The sequence below is a fragment of the Leiobunum rupestre genome, chromosome 5, assembly GCF_980474605.1.
Source record: "Leiobunum rupestre chromosome 5, qqLeiRupe1.1.hap1, whole genome shotgun sequence".
Classification (NCBI taxonomy): domain Eukaryota; kingdom Metazoa; phylum Arthropoda; class Arachnida; order Opiliones; family Sclerosomatidae; genus Leiobunum; species Leiobunum rupestre.
In genome coordinates, this window is record NC_143388.1 from 65,660,917 (window position 1) to 65,678,278 (window position 17,362).

Below are 17,362 nucleotides of genomic sequence, written 5' to 3' on the forward strand. Positions count from 1 at the left end.
ATTACCCAAAAGGAAGTTCGTCAGTGTGGATTGAACTCGTAGTTTGTCTTGAACCTTTTGTTTGGTGTAACGAGTGATGAAGTTTTTTAATGTCTCTTGTTGATTTATTTAAATAAGAAAATAAGTATATCATTGTGGGGCTTTTAGAGCATTTATAAGTACATATGGGGAAGAGGGCATTTAAAATTTTCGAGCTCGTTTATTCGAGTACTCACTTTCGAGCGAGGCATCTTAAGCGAGTATGCCCACCTACCACTGCTCACCACCCGAACATTTAAAATTTTCGAGCTCGTTTATTCGAGTACTCACTTTCGAGCGAGGCATCTTAAGCGAGTGTGCCCACCTACCACTGCTCACCACCCGAACATTTAAAATTTTCGAGCTCGTTTATTCGAGTGAGGCATCTTAAGCGAGTGTGCCCACCACCCACCACCCACCACCCGACGCGAAGTTTGAGGTTCACTTGACCTTAAATTCCGAAAATATACGTAAAATAAGGCGCAAAAACGGACAAGAATTTCGACAACTTAACTAGCCAACTCCCCCCGCGCCGCTAAAACTGACGAGAATACAGTAGAAGTTCCGAACGTAGTTTGGGAAGCTTCCAGTGGTCGAGAGCGTAAAGGCGTCATTAATCGGAGTTTTTGACTGTGAGTTCGAATCCCGGTTTCGCCAAAGCTGCAAATTATTTTCGCAGCGCCATCTGCCGTGTCGTTGCTTTCCGCACCAAACAAACAAACACACAACACTTAACGACAATCCGTCCATAGCAATAGTCCCACTTCGATATACAGGGTCTTTTTTTTTGCTCGGAAAAGTGTTTTTTTTCAAAAACTATTTATAGTACCGATTTCAAATTTGGAAGGTCAATTCTCTATACCGGGGGACATCAGTTTGAGAAATTTGAGCGTTTTCGGTAATGTTTTTCACCAATTTTGAAAAATTATTTTTCGACCACTAGGTGCGAGATTAAAAATTTCTGTTATAAAGTTGTAGGCCGTCATCGAAAACCCTTAAAAATTGTTCACTCGACGAAAAACAACTTATTTATCAGTGAAAATTCGAGCTTGAAAAATTTACAAGTTGGTGAAGCCAAATTACGATTGTTTGAAACGATAATTGAAAAGGGAACATGTCTAATACAAACGTAGTAGAGTTTTCACACTTGAAAAAATGTACACGTTTGGTTTTTAAATGCAGATATTTTATTCACATAAATTTTTACAAAACATTTTCAATAATATCACCATTGGCTGCAACACAGGTTTGTGCGCGGACAATTAAGTTCTCAAACGCTTTCTCTACCATTTCTGGTGTGACGTCTCGGCAAGCACTGATTATTCGTCTAATGAGTTCCTCCCTAGTTTCAATGGGCGTGGCGTATACCTTTGCTTTAACGAATCCCCAGAGAAAATAATCCAGCGGTGTTAGGTCAGGTGACCTTGCTGGCCAATGCACTGGACCATTTCTCCCTATCCACCTTTCAGGAAAATCGTTGTTGAGGTACTCAGTTACTTGCCGGGAAAAATGCGGAGGGGCGCCATCTTGCTGAAACCACAACTGACGTCTTTCAGCCAATGGAAGGTCGTCGATTGCGTCACTCAGTTCGTTCTGTAGAAAATGTAAATACCTTTGGCCGTTGAGGTTCGTCGGCAGGAAAAAGGGACCAATCAAACGGTTTCCAACAAGTCCAACCCAAACATTGACCCGTTCAAATTGACCCTGGTGATGATATTCAAAACCCCAATGTGGGTTGATGTCAGACCAAAGATGGCTGTTTTGATGATTAAAGGGCCCATCTCTAGAAAATGACGCTTCGTCGGAGAACAAAACATGGCGCAAAAATTGTCTATCTTCTTGGACAGCATTTAGTAACCAGTTGCTAAATTCATAACGTCTTTGATGGTCTCCGTCAATTAGTCCTTGGTGGAGCGTAGCTCTGTATGGGTGATAGCGATTCTTACGAAGAATTTTCCACACACGATTTGCAGAACAACCCAAATCAGCAGCGGCGTTAGCGCAACTGTGACGAGGATATGCCCAATCCGCGAAACCTAGGTTGCAAGTTACCAAATTGATTGAAATCGTGAATGGCTCGTCTAACTGTATTTACAGATGGTGCTCCATTTGGATGTCTTTCTGCGAAGATTTCAGTCACTCTTCTAAGGTTTTGCGCTGCTTCTCCATAGTAAATGGCAACTATCTCGGTACGCTCAGCTACTGAATAACGAGGCATTGTTCGAAATATTATCAAACACTGATAATAATCTCCCAAAGTTTTCCTTTAAATACCCAATGCATGTTTAGGATTGACCTATAGCCTCGTGTTTTTTAAATCCGGTCGTTTTTTTAACCAAAGTTTCAACTGGATTAGGTAATTCGGTTTCAATTATCGTTTCAAACAATCGTAATTTGGCTTCACCAACTTGTAAATTTTTCAAGCTCGAATTTTCACTGAAAAATAAATTGTTTTTCGTCGAGTGAACAATTTTTAAGGGTTTTCGATGACGGCCTACAACTTTATAATAGAAATTTTTTATCTCGCACCTAGTGGTCGAAAAATAATTTTTCAAAATTGGTGAAAAACATTACCGAAAACGCTCAAATTTCTCAAACTGATGTCCCCCGGTATAGAGAATTGACCTTCCAAATTTGAAATCGGTACTATAAATAGTTTTTGAAAAAAAACACTTTTCCGAGCAAAAAAAAAGACCCTGTATATATATCTCGATGTGGAACTAAAAATACACGCAGCTAGCCTTTAAACACGCTAACGAAGGGTTGTGTATGAATTTCATTGGACGAGCGTCACGAGCCTTTACGCTGAACGTTTTACGGGCGGGGGGGGAAGACAATTTCCGAATTTTTCCCTTCCGACGGCAGCAGGCGCTAAAGCGTCTAGCCAATGAAAAACGTACACAAGAAAATCCACGACTTTTGACGGGTGGCGTTCTCCTTGTGTGGGTAGTTGTGTTTGTTGCTCCTAGCTGAAACTGACGAACTAGTGACACCAAAAACCATCAGTACGCTGACCTCTTAATAAAAAAAACTGGGGCTATATGCAGACCAACAATTTCGTCTATGAGCAAACGAAACCGGCCAAGGAAATGGAAACCCACATGACACTAATTAAACTAATTACGCACTAATTAATACGATGCAAAAAGCAAGGGAGGTTCGCATAAATAACCCGCATATTTACAATTGCAATCTTATTAAAGTTCATTTCAGTTGCACTTTTCAATACGTGCGAAGCTACTTTGCAAGAATTTGCCGAGTAATCTATAATTTGGTAAAAGCATAAGCAACATTATTGTTAGAAGTATGACACTGAATGATTTATGATAATGATAGATTGCCTAATTTTCGAACAGGAAATTCGTCACTTCTTTAGTAAATTTATTGTCAGGTTAGATTGATGGTGATAAATGCAAGTAAAAACACTTTTAGATCTCAAATTCGAAAAAAACTACTTTCAGAAACGAAGCGAGTGTTTATAAAAGTAAATATTAAACAGTTTATTAAAAAATATAACTTTGGAATTTCTTATTTACTTACATCATAAGTAAGATAAAGAAAATAAGTATGACAATTAACGAGATTTACAACCAATCTGATTTTCATAGTTAAAGCGTAATCAAGATGTTTTCTCAGCACAGAGCCCTCTAGTGTCTAAAATACGCGAGACTTCCGCTAAGCCGAAATATCTGGTTTCCGATAGATAGGCGGAATATTAGGCTAAAATGATAAAAATTAAAGAAGTTTTTCTCGGCGCCACGAGCTGATGTTTTTTATCACGTATGATTCACACGCGCGCTTCTAAACAAAGCCAAAGCTCCTCGCGACTCCAGAACGTGCTCTCCGATATTAGGCTAAATTTTTATCCAAACGTAGTCATCCAAAACGGTAAGTAGCGAGTCCAAGTCACAGCTTGAAGAGATTATCAGTGCCGAAAAAAGGTTCGGTTCGAAAATTAGCATTTAAGTAATAGGAAGTGTCATACTTATTATTATTATGTTACTTTTGCTTATAGAAATATATTTATTTACGTAGATCATCTTATGTCTGATGTTTTAAACGTTCAATATATAGGGCTGTGCGAGTACTCGAACATCATCGAGTACTCGGCCTTTTTTGAGGTCGAATACTCGAACTCGACCTCGAATAAGCAATTGGAGAATACTCGTCGATTACCGAGTACCAAAAAATTGCATATTCGGGTAACCGATTACTCGAATAAGCTCCTCTCTAAACTCGTCGAGTATTTTTTTTTTCTATCCTCGTTGCTTCAAAATTGAAAGAAGGTTTTTACAATTTGTTGGTGCAATAAACGGTACCTACAAAGTTGTAGAAACTGGGGTTCATTTAAATTAAAGGAATATTTTTCCGCATTGAAAGTTACTTTATACTCCTTTTAAAATTAATTTCATAATCACTTGAATAAAACCAGCTCCTAATAAAGTACTCGATAACCCGACTCGTTAAAATATTACTCAAGGTTTTTTTTAGTTACTCGACTCGAATAAGAGAAAGTTTCCCCTTAATCAAGTACTCGATTACTCGACTCGACTTCACCATTACTCGATGAAAAAATTTTGATACTCGATAACCGACTCGATGCTTAAAACCACTAAACGCACAGCCCTATCAATCTATCAATATTTTAAGTAATTTCCGGTTAATTTTAATTACTAAATCATTAAAATAAAAACGTCAGATAATTTCAACAAAGTGTCATACTTTAATTTATTATGTTACTTATGATCGAAATAGAGCTGTAAAGATTAATAATGCACTTCGTGGCCTCAAATAAATTAGTTAATTAGGTACTGCATGTGGGACGCTTGGCCAACAAATAAAAATGTCTGGTGAAAAACACGAAAAGGGAACTTAAACCTTGAGAGAGTTTAAGCTCCCTTTCCGTGTTTCATTAGGATGAAAAGAGGTTTCACCCGAAGTTTATCAGATACATCTTACGGGATAAGTATCCATTCAGGCAATTAAAATGTAACGAGTACCTTTCGGAAAGTTCGAAAATTACGTAACGCAAAAAACGACTCGTAACAAAGAGTAAACATTTTCTCCTAAATTATGTCACAAATACTCAAATACCCCCAATGTTAATTGGAACGTGACACTGACTGGGGGGGGGGGGGGGGTGTTGTGTAGCGCCATCTTCCGCATTGTCGGAGTAAAAACTTCCCTCTATTTTAACAGCTACACTGCTACATAAACCCTAAAATTATTACATTTTATTTATTTATTGTTTTACCTATCAGTGGCGTAGCCAGAAGTTCGTCAAGGGATGGTCGAAGTATAGGAATGTTAAGAGGGGGTCGAGAAGGGGGTGGCAATTTAGTAGAGTCAAAGGTAGGCCAAAGGGGGGGTCTGGACCCGGAACCCCCCCTTGTCTACGCCACTGTTACCTATAGACACGTGACGTTACAATTGATCGACCACTTTGTATCATTAAGTAATAATGGTTATAACCAACCAAAATCGATAAAGTAGTGAAGACACATGTTAAAGTAAAATACCATTTATTTTACGAAGAATGTATTTATTTATAATTAGGTAGAATGACTGGCTCAAGAGAGGGGGCGTCACCGGAAGACGTAGGTGTTAGGGAACCAAGAAGATATCCCGCTAATTGGATTTTTTAAGGGAAATGACCTTATTGTTAAAGCGTGAGTGGGGATTTGGAAATACGCTAAAAATAATCTTGTTATTTCTTCATTATATTTAATTAATTCATATAAAAATGCAGATCTCTTATCCAAAATAATGTTGAGGAGGCACCAATTTATGATAAAGGTATGAAGGTTGCCCACGATAAATAGTGTAGCGAGATATTTTTGAAAATTCGCGCGAAAATCAAACAAAGATTAATAGAGTTAGCAAATAAGTGCCACGAACAGCTGCAGCCGGGGTTACCATGACAACAATTGTTTGGAATAACGGGATAGGCTAAGCCTTTATATTTCAAACGCGAAATTTGTATAGTTCGTTTCATAAAGAAACAATTAATACATTATTAACCACAGACGTTTCAGAAAATAATCTTAATTTTGTTTGTATCATTAAGCGTTAAACATTTGATAATTAAATCGTGTAGGCACGAATAATGAAAATTCTTTCAGCCATATTGCTGTCCAAAGCATGACTACTAAGACTATATTTCAAAATATTTTGTAGAATTTTAGATAAATTAAATATTAAATTAATAAATTTCATCAGCTTACTCGCTTTGAAGATTATCTTTGTCTTCCATTTCGGTTTAAATTTCGAAAATTATTTAAGTTTCAAAGTCATGAGATTTCTATTTTAAACGTTCGAAAAATGCCTATTAAACATTCTACGATTGAACTTTTTTCAATTATCTCAAAATTAATTCTTTGACAAACAAAAGTTTATTCGTAGAAACTCGTCAGAACCGTAAAGTTTCGCCCACACTTTTAGTACTGCCTTTGAATGATCATAAGTTCCACTACATCTCGGTTGACAATCTAGATTACGACTATTAACGGTCTCCATCAGTTCTGCCAGAAGAAGTTAGAGCTCAGAAAAGAAAAAAGGAAAATTTAAGGCTAGTTTCAGACAGTTAACCTTTACGGTTTTCGTCTGCTAAGAAGACTCGGCTTTATAATGGCAAAGCGTCTGCTTAGCCTTTCGCGTTGGCTAAAATATTTTTAATTAGCTTTTTCATCTAACAAAGAGCCTACGGAAAATTGGAGAACCATGAGATAAATGTTTTGGCGCCGTAACTCCATCTACACTCATTTCGTAAGCGCAATATTTTTTATGTTTTTCGGAAGAGCATTGTAACCGGCAGTTAATCGCGACCGAAACGAGTCTAGGTGGCGTAGCTGTGTTAGCTACTACGAAGTAGCACCTATAAGAACGTTTTTATTAAATAATCTTATAATAATAATAATAATAATAATAATAATAATAATAATAATAATAATAATAATTTAGAACTTTAAATATAACAGAAATTGTTCCTGGTTAAAAAAAAAGAAAAAAAAAGAAAAAGTAAAATTGTAAAGTTAAAAGTGCCAAACTCTTAATCTAAATGATACTAATATGTAAATATGCTCCTCTCTAACTTAGAATACATGTAAACCCCCCAAATGTAAATGAAAAGTTACAATAATAATAATAAAAAATAATAATAATAATAATATAAAAAAAAAAATAAAAAATAATAATAATAATAATAATAATAATAATAATAATAATAATAACAATAATAATAATATAAGCAAACGATGCAAAAATTATATTAAAATGCAAGTATCATTATTTATAAAGTAACCAGGTAACCTTTTTTACATAATAAGGCTTGGAAAATACACAACGTTCTTTTTAAGGGTGAAAAGTTTTCATTATTTCAACAAGCACCATATAAACAAAAACTTGTGGGTCCTAGCTCTAGAATATAATATTTCTTGGCGATTTCATGGGAGGATGGTTTATTTAAGCGCCTGATTTGGCCGTTTATTCAAAATGATGCTCATCCCTCCTTTATCTTATAATAGCAAAGAATAATTATGTCTGCAGGCTCCATAATTCACATGGGCAAATTTGTTTAAAATAAACTAAAATTTCTAGTTAATTGTGTGCGAAATTTTTAATGAGTCCATCTACAGATTTCTTGGTCCATCACATAAGTTTGATAGAATTATCCATTGAGTTGGGAATATTAATCTAGAGGTTCAATCAAAACGTCAGATTTCAGTATTTCGCGAAACAAGATTTTTAAAAATAAGAATATTGCCGTCTGCTCCCAAATGACGATGATTTTATCATTCTACACGTGGCGCCGTCTATCTCTCAATGGTTCGTTCAAATAAGACGCGTTTTCCAGCAAAAAGATAGTTTTTTAAAAAATAATGGATGGCGCCACGAGTCATATGATAACGTTTCTCGTCATTTTAGAGAAGACGGCACATTCGTAATTTTCATAAACTTGTTTCGCGGGGACCGGGGAGCAGATTTGATTGGATCTCTAGATTAATATTCCCAATGGAATTATGGAAATATCAATTAAAGTCCATAAATATTCGTCTGCTACGTCGTTTGACAGTAGTGTATACCATGTGGGAGTACCATTAATTTGTGTTTGAATCTTACACTAATTACAATAGTAAAGAAACATAACTATATACATTGCATTTAAACAGCAAAATTTTAATCATTTTCAATCCAACCAAGGTTTGTATTTTATGAGGTTAGGATGTCCAAGTCTACTGTGTTTGGTATTAAATCTTAAAATTATTTGAAAAAATGTTAAATCTTTCCAATATAAATAATAGACAGGTTAATCCTGCACAAGAAAATGTGTAGAGTAGAGTGTAGACTGTAAACAATAAAACTACATTTACACTTCCCTTCCAAATTTTTTGTTCTAGCTGGCTTAAAGTTAAAGCCAGAGACCAGAGATTTCTCGGTTTTCTTTTGCATTAATTTTAACTGTCCCACCCTAACAACTTGAGTGAAAGCTGGTACTATTCTTGAATAGTGTTCTACCTTCCCCAAATACATGATTTTACTATACCTATGACCAAAAGTAGCGTAAGACCCAAATGTGTGTCAGCTGTACCTTCGCGCCTATTAAAATTTCTAGTGAGACCTAGTCCCACTAAAGACTACATAACCTACTAGTTGGAATAGTACTAGCAACATAATATTTAGTCTACATTCTCGCGCGATTTTCTCTCTTCGATTTACTCGCCCATAGACATACGTTCTAAAACGCCTCACTTGGTGGCACTGGAGTACCTCGATTTTGATGACTCATTTTCCGACCTCCTTCGTTTCCCTTTTTTTACTTTGCGACAAACTCTCATTAACTACTATACCGTTCTGACACACTTTTGGGTCTTATGTTATTATTATTATTATTATTATTGAGTGGGGTGGCAAGCCAAACGCTTCGACCTAAGGTCCATTGTGCATCCCCAAACTGGGTGACCTAAATAAGTCCTATTGCCGACACAAAGCGTAAAATCTGCCCGGCCGTGATATTAGAGACGTCATACGTCTCCAACTGATGCATACCCAAATGCTCAAACCTCTGGGCTGCATAGTAATCGCAGCTACAGAGTACATGTGAGGCAGTTTCCTCCTCAGCTAGACAAGCTCTGCAAATAGGGTCATCACTGACCCCAATAAGCGTTAAATGTCTGTTTAGATGGCAGTGGCCTGTAAGTAGGCCAGTAACAATCCTAATACTGGACCTAGAGAGCGAGAGTAATTCTCTGGCTCTCTCCCTAGAAGGGCCAAGAGTAAACTCTTGGGCCTGCCTTCGACCCTCAATTTCAGACCATTGTCTGAGTTGACGATCTGACATAAATTTGGAGATCAAGCTGCGTACAAGTCCTCGGGAGATGGGGATAGCAGGTTCTGGACCAATGAACCCAGCCCTCGCACCTTCCTTGGCCAAAGCGTCGGCCCTTTTGTTCCCAAGATGCCCCTTATGCCCAGGTACCCAACAAAGTTGAACTTTATTGTGCAACCCAAGAGTGCAGAGGAAATCTAAGCAGCTAACAACCAGTTTAGAAAGAATACTATACTGGCTGAGAGCTCTAAGAGCAGCCTGGCTATCTGAATAAATCTGGATAACCTTCCCATGATACCCCTGATGTAAACAGTAAGCAACACAGGAGCAAATGGCAAAAATTTCAGCCTGGAATACACTAGTGTCAAAAGTGGATATAAAACAGAAAGTCTGGGAGGAAAAGGGTTCGTTAGCTTTCCCAGTGGTTTCCTTCAAAAATGAGGAGCTGTTTCCCCTATACAATGATTGAGCCAATCAGGAACGACTCTGTTACGTTTGGCCTATGTCTCATGACGTCACGGTCAGAGGAAATAGTTCAGATGGGCGATGCTAGCTAACCTAGCGGTAAAACCAAGAAGCATATCTTCCTTGGTAAATCTCCCGAAGACGTTGTCTCGTTGGTTAATTTATTCCTTTTTCAAAAATTTTGCCTCTGTTAAGTTCAAGAGTCACTGTGGCTCAAGCTCGTAAGAAATATACACCAGAAGAGTTAGCTTTAAAGCCGAAAAGTAAATTTAGTCAGTGTAATTTATTTATAAAAGATTTGTATTCAATTGGTACTATACAAACCAGTGAAGATTTAAACCAAGGCTTAACTAAAATTCCAGTAGATAGGGATGTAGACAAATTTTAGTATAGTAACATGGATTAAATAACCTTAACCTTATAAGGTTATTTAATCAATGATAGTAATAACCAAGGTAATAATGCAGAATCGCAAACTGAGATTGGAGAGTTCATTTGCATATATTGGGTCACAAATTATAACTGGGTCAATTCCTTCTTCATTAAGTACTAAATTGAATACCCAATTTTTCCATGCGTACAGAAAGCCACTATCCTCCTCTTTCTTCAGAGTAATGCGAATGTAACAACTCGTGTTGAGAGCACATATCTTCTAGTAGTTCTTTTAAAGTTCGATTGTTTTTAAATTCGTTAAACACTTTAAGCCGCACACCCTTTTCAAATAAAACAAAAACGTTTTTATCAATTATCTACCTAAGCCTTGCCAAACATGTGAATTTTCACAAAGAGCAGACGCACCAAATCCAGCCCAAAGACTATATAATCAGGTGGCTAAGGAACTGAAGAAGAACTATAATATATCAGCCGATTTACGCAGGTACATGCGAGTAAAGCGCCATTTGTAATGCTCCGCCAAAGGGGGTAGGCACAAACTAGGGGCATGCTTGGGGGATCCTCATTTTTGATGGAACAGGGCTACCGGGTCCTCCCAGACTTTCTGTTTTATATCCACTTTTGCTAGTGTGTATCCCTAGGCTTTCATAAAAGCCAAAATTATTAGTAAGGCAATACATCCCCGCACCAGTGCCATAGTGGGTCTTAGACCCATCAGTGAACCAGACGATCTCTCCTCTGGTACCGAGGGTCAAGTGACTCCACTCCGCACGGCTAGGGAAGTTGACCTCAAAAGGTTTACTAAAGTGGAGTTTAGTAACCATCAGATCAGAACCCATTGTTAAAATCGGCATCTGATTGGAAATATCTCGGAAGAGCTTGGTGTGCCTATGCTCCCAATTATTAGCCTTTCACCAGCCATTTTGGTTAAGCCTATAGGCACCTAAAAGGGCAGCTTCCTCAGTAAAAAGGTGGAGAGGAAGCATATTCAGGAGTATTTCCAGAGAAGCGCTTGGGGCTGTTCTCATGGCTCCTGTAATGCCGACACAAGCCAGCCTTTGCAGAGTGCGCAGATCAAACTGCACAGTCCTTAAAGTAACCCTTGGCCACCAGACCACAGCTGCATAAGACAGGATAGGTCTGATGATCATGGTGTACAGCCAGTACACAGCTTAAGCCCCAGGTCTTGCTAACTGCACTTCTAGTTCTCCAAAATAACATTTTGACCCTCTTGGCTATGTTATGTTACTTTTGCTATGACAAATACTTATGTCTTTTTTGGGTACAGGCTTTCTTTAATATGGGAAAAGTTAATTTGTTTATTTTTTAGGTGATTGGTTTCTAAAAGTTGGGATGTATTCGCAACTGGATGACATTCTTTGTTTTCAAAACTCTTTACCAATTGGAAATATCTTTGTGACAGATGAGCTAAACTGTGATGGAAGTTTTATGCTACAGCATTTCATAACAAGTTACTTAAAAGCAAATGGAAATGTTATATTTATAAATAATTTACAAAGTTTTAACCATTACCACCAAATATGTTTGAAATCTGGGGTGAATCTGAAAGCATTAAGGGAAAAGAAAAAAATTGTAGTTCTTGATCTTCTAAAGAACACATACGAACAATTGTGTGAAAATGGCTTTGCAAAATCAATGGCTAGCTTAAAGGATGAAAACTGGTTGAAAAGTTTATATATTCTAATAAGGGATGCGGTTAAGTCATTCAATGAAAATAACGAAAATGTACTGGTTGTTATAGATAATTTAACTGTATTTTTGAATTTGGGGATCTCTCCAAAGGATTTAATCAACTTTACAAAGTATTGTTGTCAAGCGGTAAATCTCAAAATGTCACAACTAAAAAATTGTCTTTTATTAAGAGCAACTACTTCACCTGAAGACTCAGATTACGATGAGCTTACAAAACTCTTCAGGTTTATTAACCTGACTGTAGATATGAATATTTCTGTAACATCCTTGAGAACAGGATTTAGTAAAGATGTTTGTGGAAATGTTGAAATTAGAAAAGATAATGCGGAGAACAGGGTTTACCAGTACAATTTTCAGAATCTGAGACTTAATTTATATCCATATGGAACAGCAAGCAGCATATTGTAATATTTTTTTTAACCAGAAATAAAGTTGTTTATAATTTGGTATTGATTTGAATAACGTTTTATACAAAAAAATTGCTGAATAAATATAAAATAGCGCAATTACACATTCGAAGATGAAACATTTCATATATTTTGAGGTGCTATTTTAGGCGTTGAGTAAATGAACTGAGTAAACCTTCTAGTAAACCACCATTAGTGTTTTGAAATCTTGACGGGGACTCTTATATTTGTTAAGGGCCCCGTTTTCATAGCTGAATGAAAAGTCTTGTCTCAAAGCTTGTTTTATCTGTATGATAATTATGTCATTAAATTCCATTAAATTTAAATTTCAAATCTGAAGGTGTAAATTTTGACCTAATTCTATAACAAAACATTTGTCTACATATATTGCAGATAAAAAACTTCTATTTCTTAATTTTGAAAATAAATTAAAATTTAATTAAGTTACTAAGAACTTATGTTACTGATAATGTTTGCATGTACCTTTTAGAACTCCTACCAAATCTCCTTTTTCAAATGGAAACCTTGCATATAACCATTTCCTTTTAAGATATATTTATTATTAACAAAAAAATTACTGTGGAACATAATCCAATGCAATAAAATCTATAAAGTTAATATATAAGATTGTTGAAATTAATAACACTTTAAATTTGACTTTTTACAAAAACTATTCATATTTATCGAAAATTTTATTTGCCGCCATTAATTAGCTTCTGAAATAAAATATTAAAATTTAATTTAAACTGGTTGACATAGTTTGTAGAAAAACATTTCAAAACAGTGGGATTGCAATTTGAAGTTTTATAAGGGGGATTGGACCTTTTTTACAATGAGCATCCTATTGGTGTTTCTATTGCATTGTGGCTATTAACCCATACACCTCTACAGTATAAGTAACTGATTGACAATGCCAATTGGATATTAAAGGGCAACGCAAGTCATGATGCAGGTGGGAATCTTATATCTTATAGATAAAAACTATCTGCTGTGCCAATCCCCCTCTACCTCAAATACAGGCGTTCACTTGCTCTCAGTCCCCCCAACATTTCCATTCCCCACCTGAGGCACAGATGCATTTTTTATCTATAAGTAATGACACATTCATCCCCCCTGCATCACGACTTGCATTGCCCTTTAATATGCACATTTTACCCATGAAACACCAACCGAGGTTTTACATTGAAAATTTATGGTACATATTACAATAGAAAACCCACAGAGCCTGATAGCTTTTGCTACTTTTGGCCAGAAGAAAACCTGAACAAAATATAAATATTGAAGAATTCTATTGGATAGTATTAATTTATTTGAAAACATTTATACTCTCATAGGAAATCAATTTAGATTTCAACTGCAAATTAATGGCCAATTTTGACGTAAATCCCATACAAAGTATATGGAAAAATATAATTGGACTCCCATCAAACAAATATACGATTTGAATTTGAAATTAATTGGTATACTTTTGCCAATAGAAACTTCACAGAATGACAATATAACATTTCAATTGAAAATTAATAGCTCATCTTTTTCCTAAGCTTAAATTCAATTACACTAAAATTTGTATTGATTTCTTGGGTTACCTAACTTATAATACGAACCTAAGGTTAAAAGTTGTGAATTCACGAAAGTAATATTCAAATTTGTTGTAGCCATTTTGATGTCTCTGGCTTTGGGTCCATTTTTATAAAAACTTCTTTTTTTTTGTTTAACTAGGTAAACATTTTCCATATTGTTTCTATGGTTTTTCACAAAGATTTAACAAAATCAACGGCAGAACCAGGGATTTGATTTAGAGGGAGCTATAATGAAAACAATTTAGCCGGTAGAGAAAACATCTGGCAGCTATGGCCAAAGAATAAAACTTCCAGAAGTTATGAGAACATTAAGAGAGATATATATATATATATATATATATATATATTTATCGAGCAGGAATTTGTACATTTATATAAGTTTTTTTTAACCAAGGAATACTTCTGTGCATGTTTCCATACCAGAGTGACTCAAAAAATCATATCACCTCGGGTAGGAACTATTTCCTATAAGGATTGTCCTTATGTGACTGCTTCAAAACGCTTTACCTCACGTACTTAGTACAATCAAATGCTTTCCTGGGGAGGCTGCGTAGAGTATTTACTATCTAAAATCGAAAATGTGCAAAGTAAATTATTTTACACTTACTTTCTTAAAAACCGGCCTTATGACCATGACTATCCACTTGAGTTTGGAATCAATAGAGCTATTCGCTTAAAAATGATAACTATTATTTAAAAAAAAAACTATTTGTAACTCAAACAATTCCAATCTAACACAATCTCTTAAATTTCATGTACCATCTATAAAACGATCCAAAGATTACATTTTCAAAGAATAACTTTTCACCTCCTTACGGAGATTCCAAATGACTTGTAATGATTTCAGTAACCAAACTGATATATTTTTCTGTAAATAGCAAGATATCTCAAAGCTTAAAAATTGCTTTGCCAATTTTTTTTATAATTGTTTAAATATTGTATTAATGTAGCATATGATTTTTTAAATGCATTTAATGTTAATTAATTTTATTTAATGGTTTTTTGATAGCGAGATAGTGACAACTGCTGTGTTGGTTTCCTGTAGTCTTTTATTGTACAATAAACAACAATTATATTCTATTCAATCAATGTTGTTAAATTTAATACAATGTGAGACCACCTAGCAACTTTTTTCTATTAGGTAGTGTATGTGACTCCAAAATCGCCCAAGCATGCAAACAATGGTGGTGACATGTTGTTATGTAATGTTTTTGGTAACCCTCCATTTAAATCAGGGTTGACTGATTTAAATCAAGTGACTTAAGATAATTTAAATCATGAGACTTAGGGGCTGTTCACAAATTACGTAACGTGGTAGGGGGGTTTTGGCAAGCGTTACGAAATGTTACGTGGGGGGGAGGGAGGGTTCACTAAAATGTTACGTAACACATCTTATTTTTAATATCGTAAAATAAAATTTTCTCCATTTTCAGAAACAGTCACAATTATTAAAAACATTTGTATTTTCATTGGTTTACTCACGTTTAAAAGAATTTCATACCCACAGGGTTGGCAAAATCCTTGTTTTTTTCAAAAAGAACAAAAACAATGTTTTTTATTGTTTTAAACAAGATTCATTGTTTTTAACTGTTTTTAAATCAAACAATAAAAAACACATAATAAACAATAAAAAACTATGTTTAAAACACGTTTTAAACTATTCATTATACTTATGAATCAGACTCACGAGTAAACTCATTTAAATAAATATTACGTATCATTAAACGTATTATCATAAGTGGCCTAATTACCCTAAGTGTGTCAATAAGATGAATTTTTCAATGATACCTTGTTTAACGAAAGTGACGTAAATGACGTCATGTTTTCCAGTGACGAAATTTGCGAGTCCTACGTTTCTTTGGTCTTTTTAGAACCAGCTCTAATTGAAGATTTTCTGTGGGAAAGGCTCCTATTGGCACACTTAGGGTAATTATGCCACTTGTGGTATTATAAATAAACTCACAGGGCGAAGATCCAAAGAGTACACGCTTATTTAAACTAGCCAAGAATTTCGCTAAGCGTTGTTGACCAACCCTTGACGGGCCATGACGGCCTAAGGGTTTTCGATGCCCCACGCAAATACTACCTAACCTGTAGTAGAGTTTTCAATATAGCTATCATCCTGGAATTTTCGGTCGAATAGTACTAAGAAAGGGAAAATAGCTAGTTATCCACACATGGTTTTTAGTTTTGGTTTACTGAAATGTGCACGTCTGCAGTCATAAATTATCACAAATAAACAATGTTATAAAAAATAAGAACTTAGATACCTCTATAATCTTAAAACTTCCATCACTTCATAAAATTTCAAAAAAATCGACCGAATCCCTTAATTTTTATCTAGTAGTGCTGCCTAGTTGGTTTTAACCCGATCTGTCCAGACCGGCCGTGTTTCTTATCTCGTGCATAGGTAGGGTCCCAAGTAGATGTATATATTGGCCGCTATATACATTCTATTTAAACAAAAAGACAAAATTCAATGCGTTCGTAGGGTTTTTGCACAGGTAGGAAATTTATGAAATCATATCGAGCCCTTTCAGTCGCTCTTTTCAGATAATCTTAAAATCCAACTAGCCGTTATCAATACAATTTACCTTTCTTAGAGCCTTGGAATGGTTTTTTCTACCTTTTCCCTCATATTGAATAACCAAAATATTACAAAAAAACAATGAAACTTTACCTTATAAAAAACATGTATAAAACAGATAGTTTAAAACGTTTAAAACAAATTGGTGTTTGTTTAAAATATTTGTTTTAAACGTGTTTTAAACACTTGTTTTAAACATTTTGTTTAAAACTTGCCAACCCTGCATACCCATGGGTATAAAGTGTTGCGTAAAAATACAGTTGTAATTTCAAATGATAATTACAAACAATAAAATTTAGTACCGGATCTTACTGTACTTTATTACCAGCATATTAGTTGTTACGTACTATAATAATTTAAGGGGGGGGGGGGTTCGATATTTGTGACGTAATTTAAGAAGAGGGGTCTTTCCATTTGTTACTCTTTGTTACGAGGGGGAGGGGGGAGTCCAAAAAGTGGTTTTTCTGCGTAACGTAATTTGTGAACAGCCCCTTAAGATAAAGGTGATTTAAATCAAGTGAGTTAAGATAAAGATGATTTAAATCAAGTGAATTATTTCAATGGTGGAATTAAGAAGTAAGAAAAAGTAGGTTCCATAACAATTCTAATTCAAAGCACACGCAAACTACATTTAATTAGCATTAATTTGCCAATGATTGTATAAAAATTTATATTTAATTTTAAAAGAATCGATTTGATTTTCTCTAAAAAGTTCAAAAGGGAAGGGAATATTTTAGGGTTTATCTCCAGAAAAAGCTACAAGCAACACTGAAAATGAGCAAAACCATAGGAGGAAGCAGCCACTATGGCAACCCTAACTAGAAGTTATATTTCTTTTAAAATAGATTTGTATGATACCTAAAATAGAATAAAA

General features: G+C 35.3%; 1 protein-coding gene across 1 annotated transcript in view; it reads right to left on the reverse strand.

Annotated features, from left to right (window-relative positions):
* The window catches only part of LOC149945624 (uncharacterized), a 62,045-nt gene extending 55,733 nt beyond the window's left edge, over positions 1–6,312 (reverse strand). The window contains exon 1 of the mRNA XM_090174305.1: positions 6,243–6,312. Coding sequence (XP_090030431.1) covers positions 6,243–6,271 — 29 coding nt within the window. The 5' untranslated portion in view covers positions 6,272–6,312. The remainder of the gene's footprint in view (positions 1–6,242) is intronic.
* Positions 6,313–17,362: the final 11,050 nt, after the last annotated feature.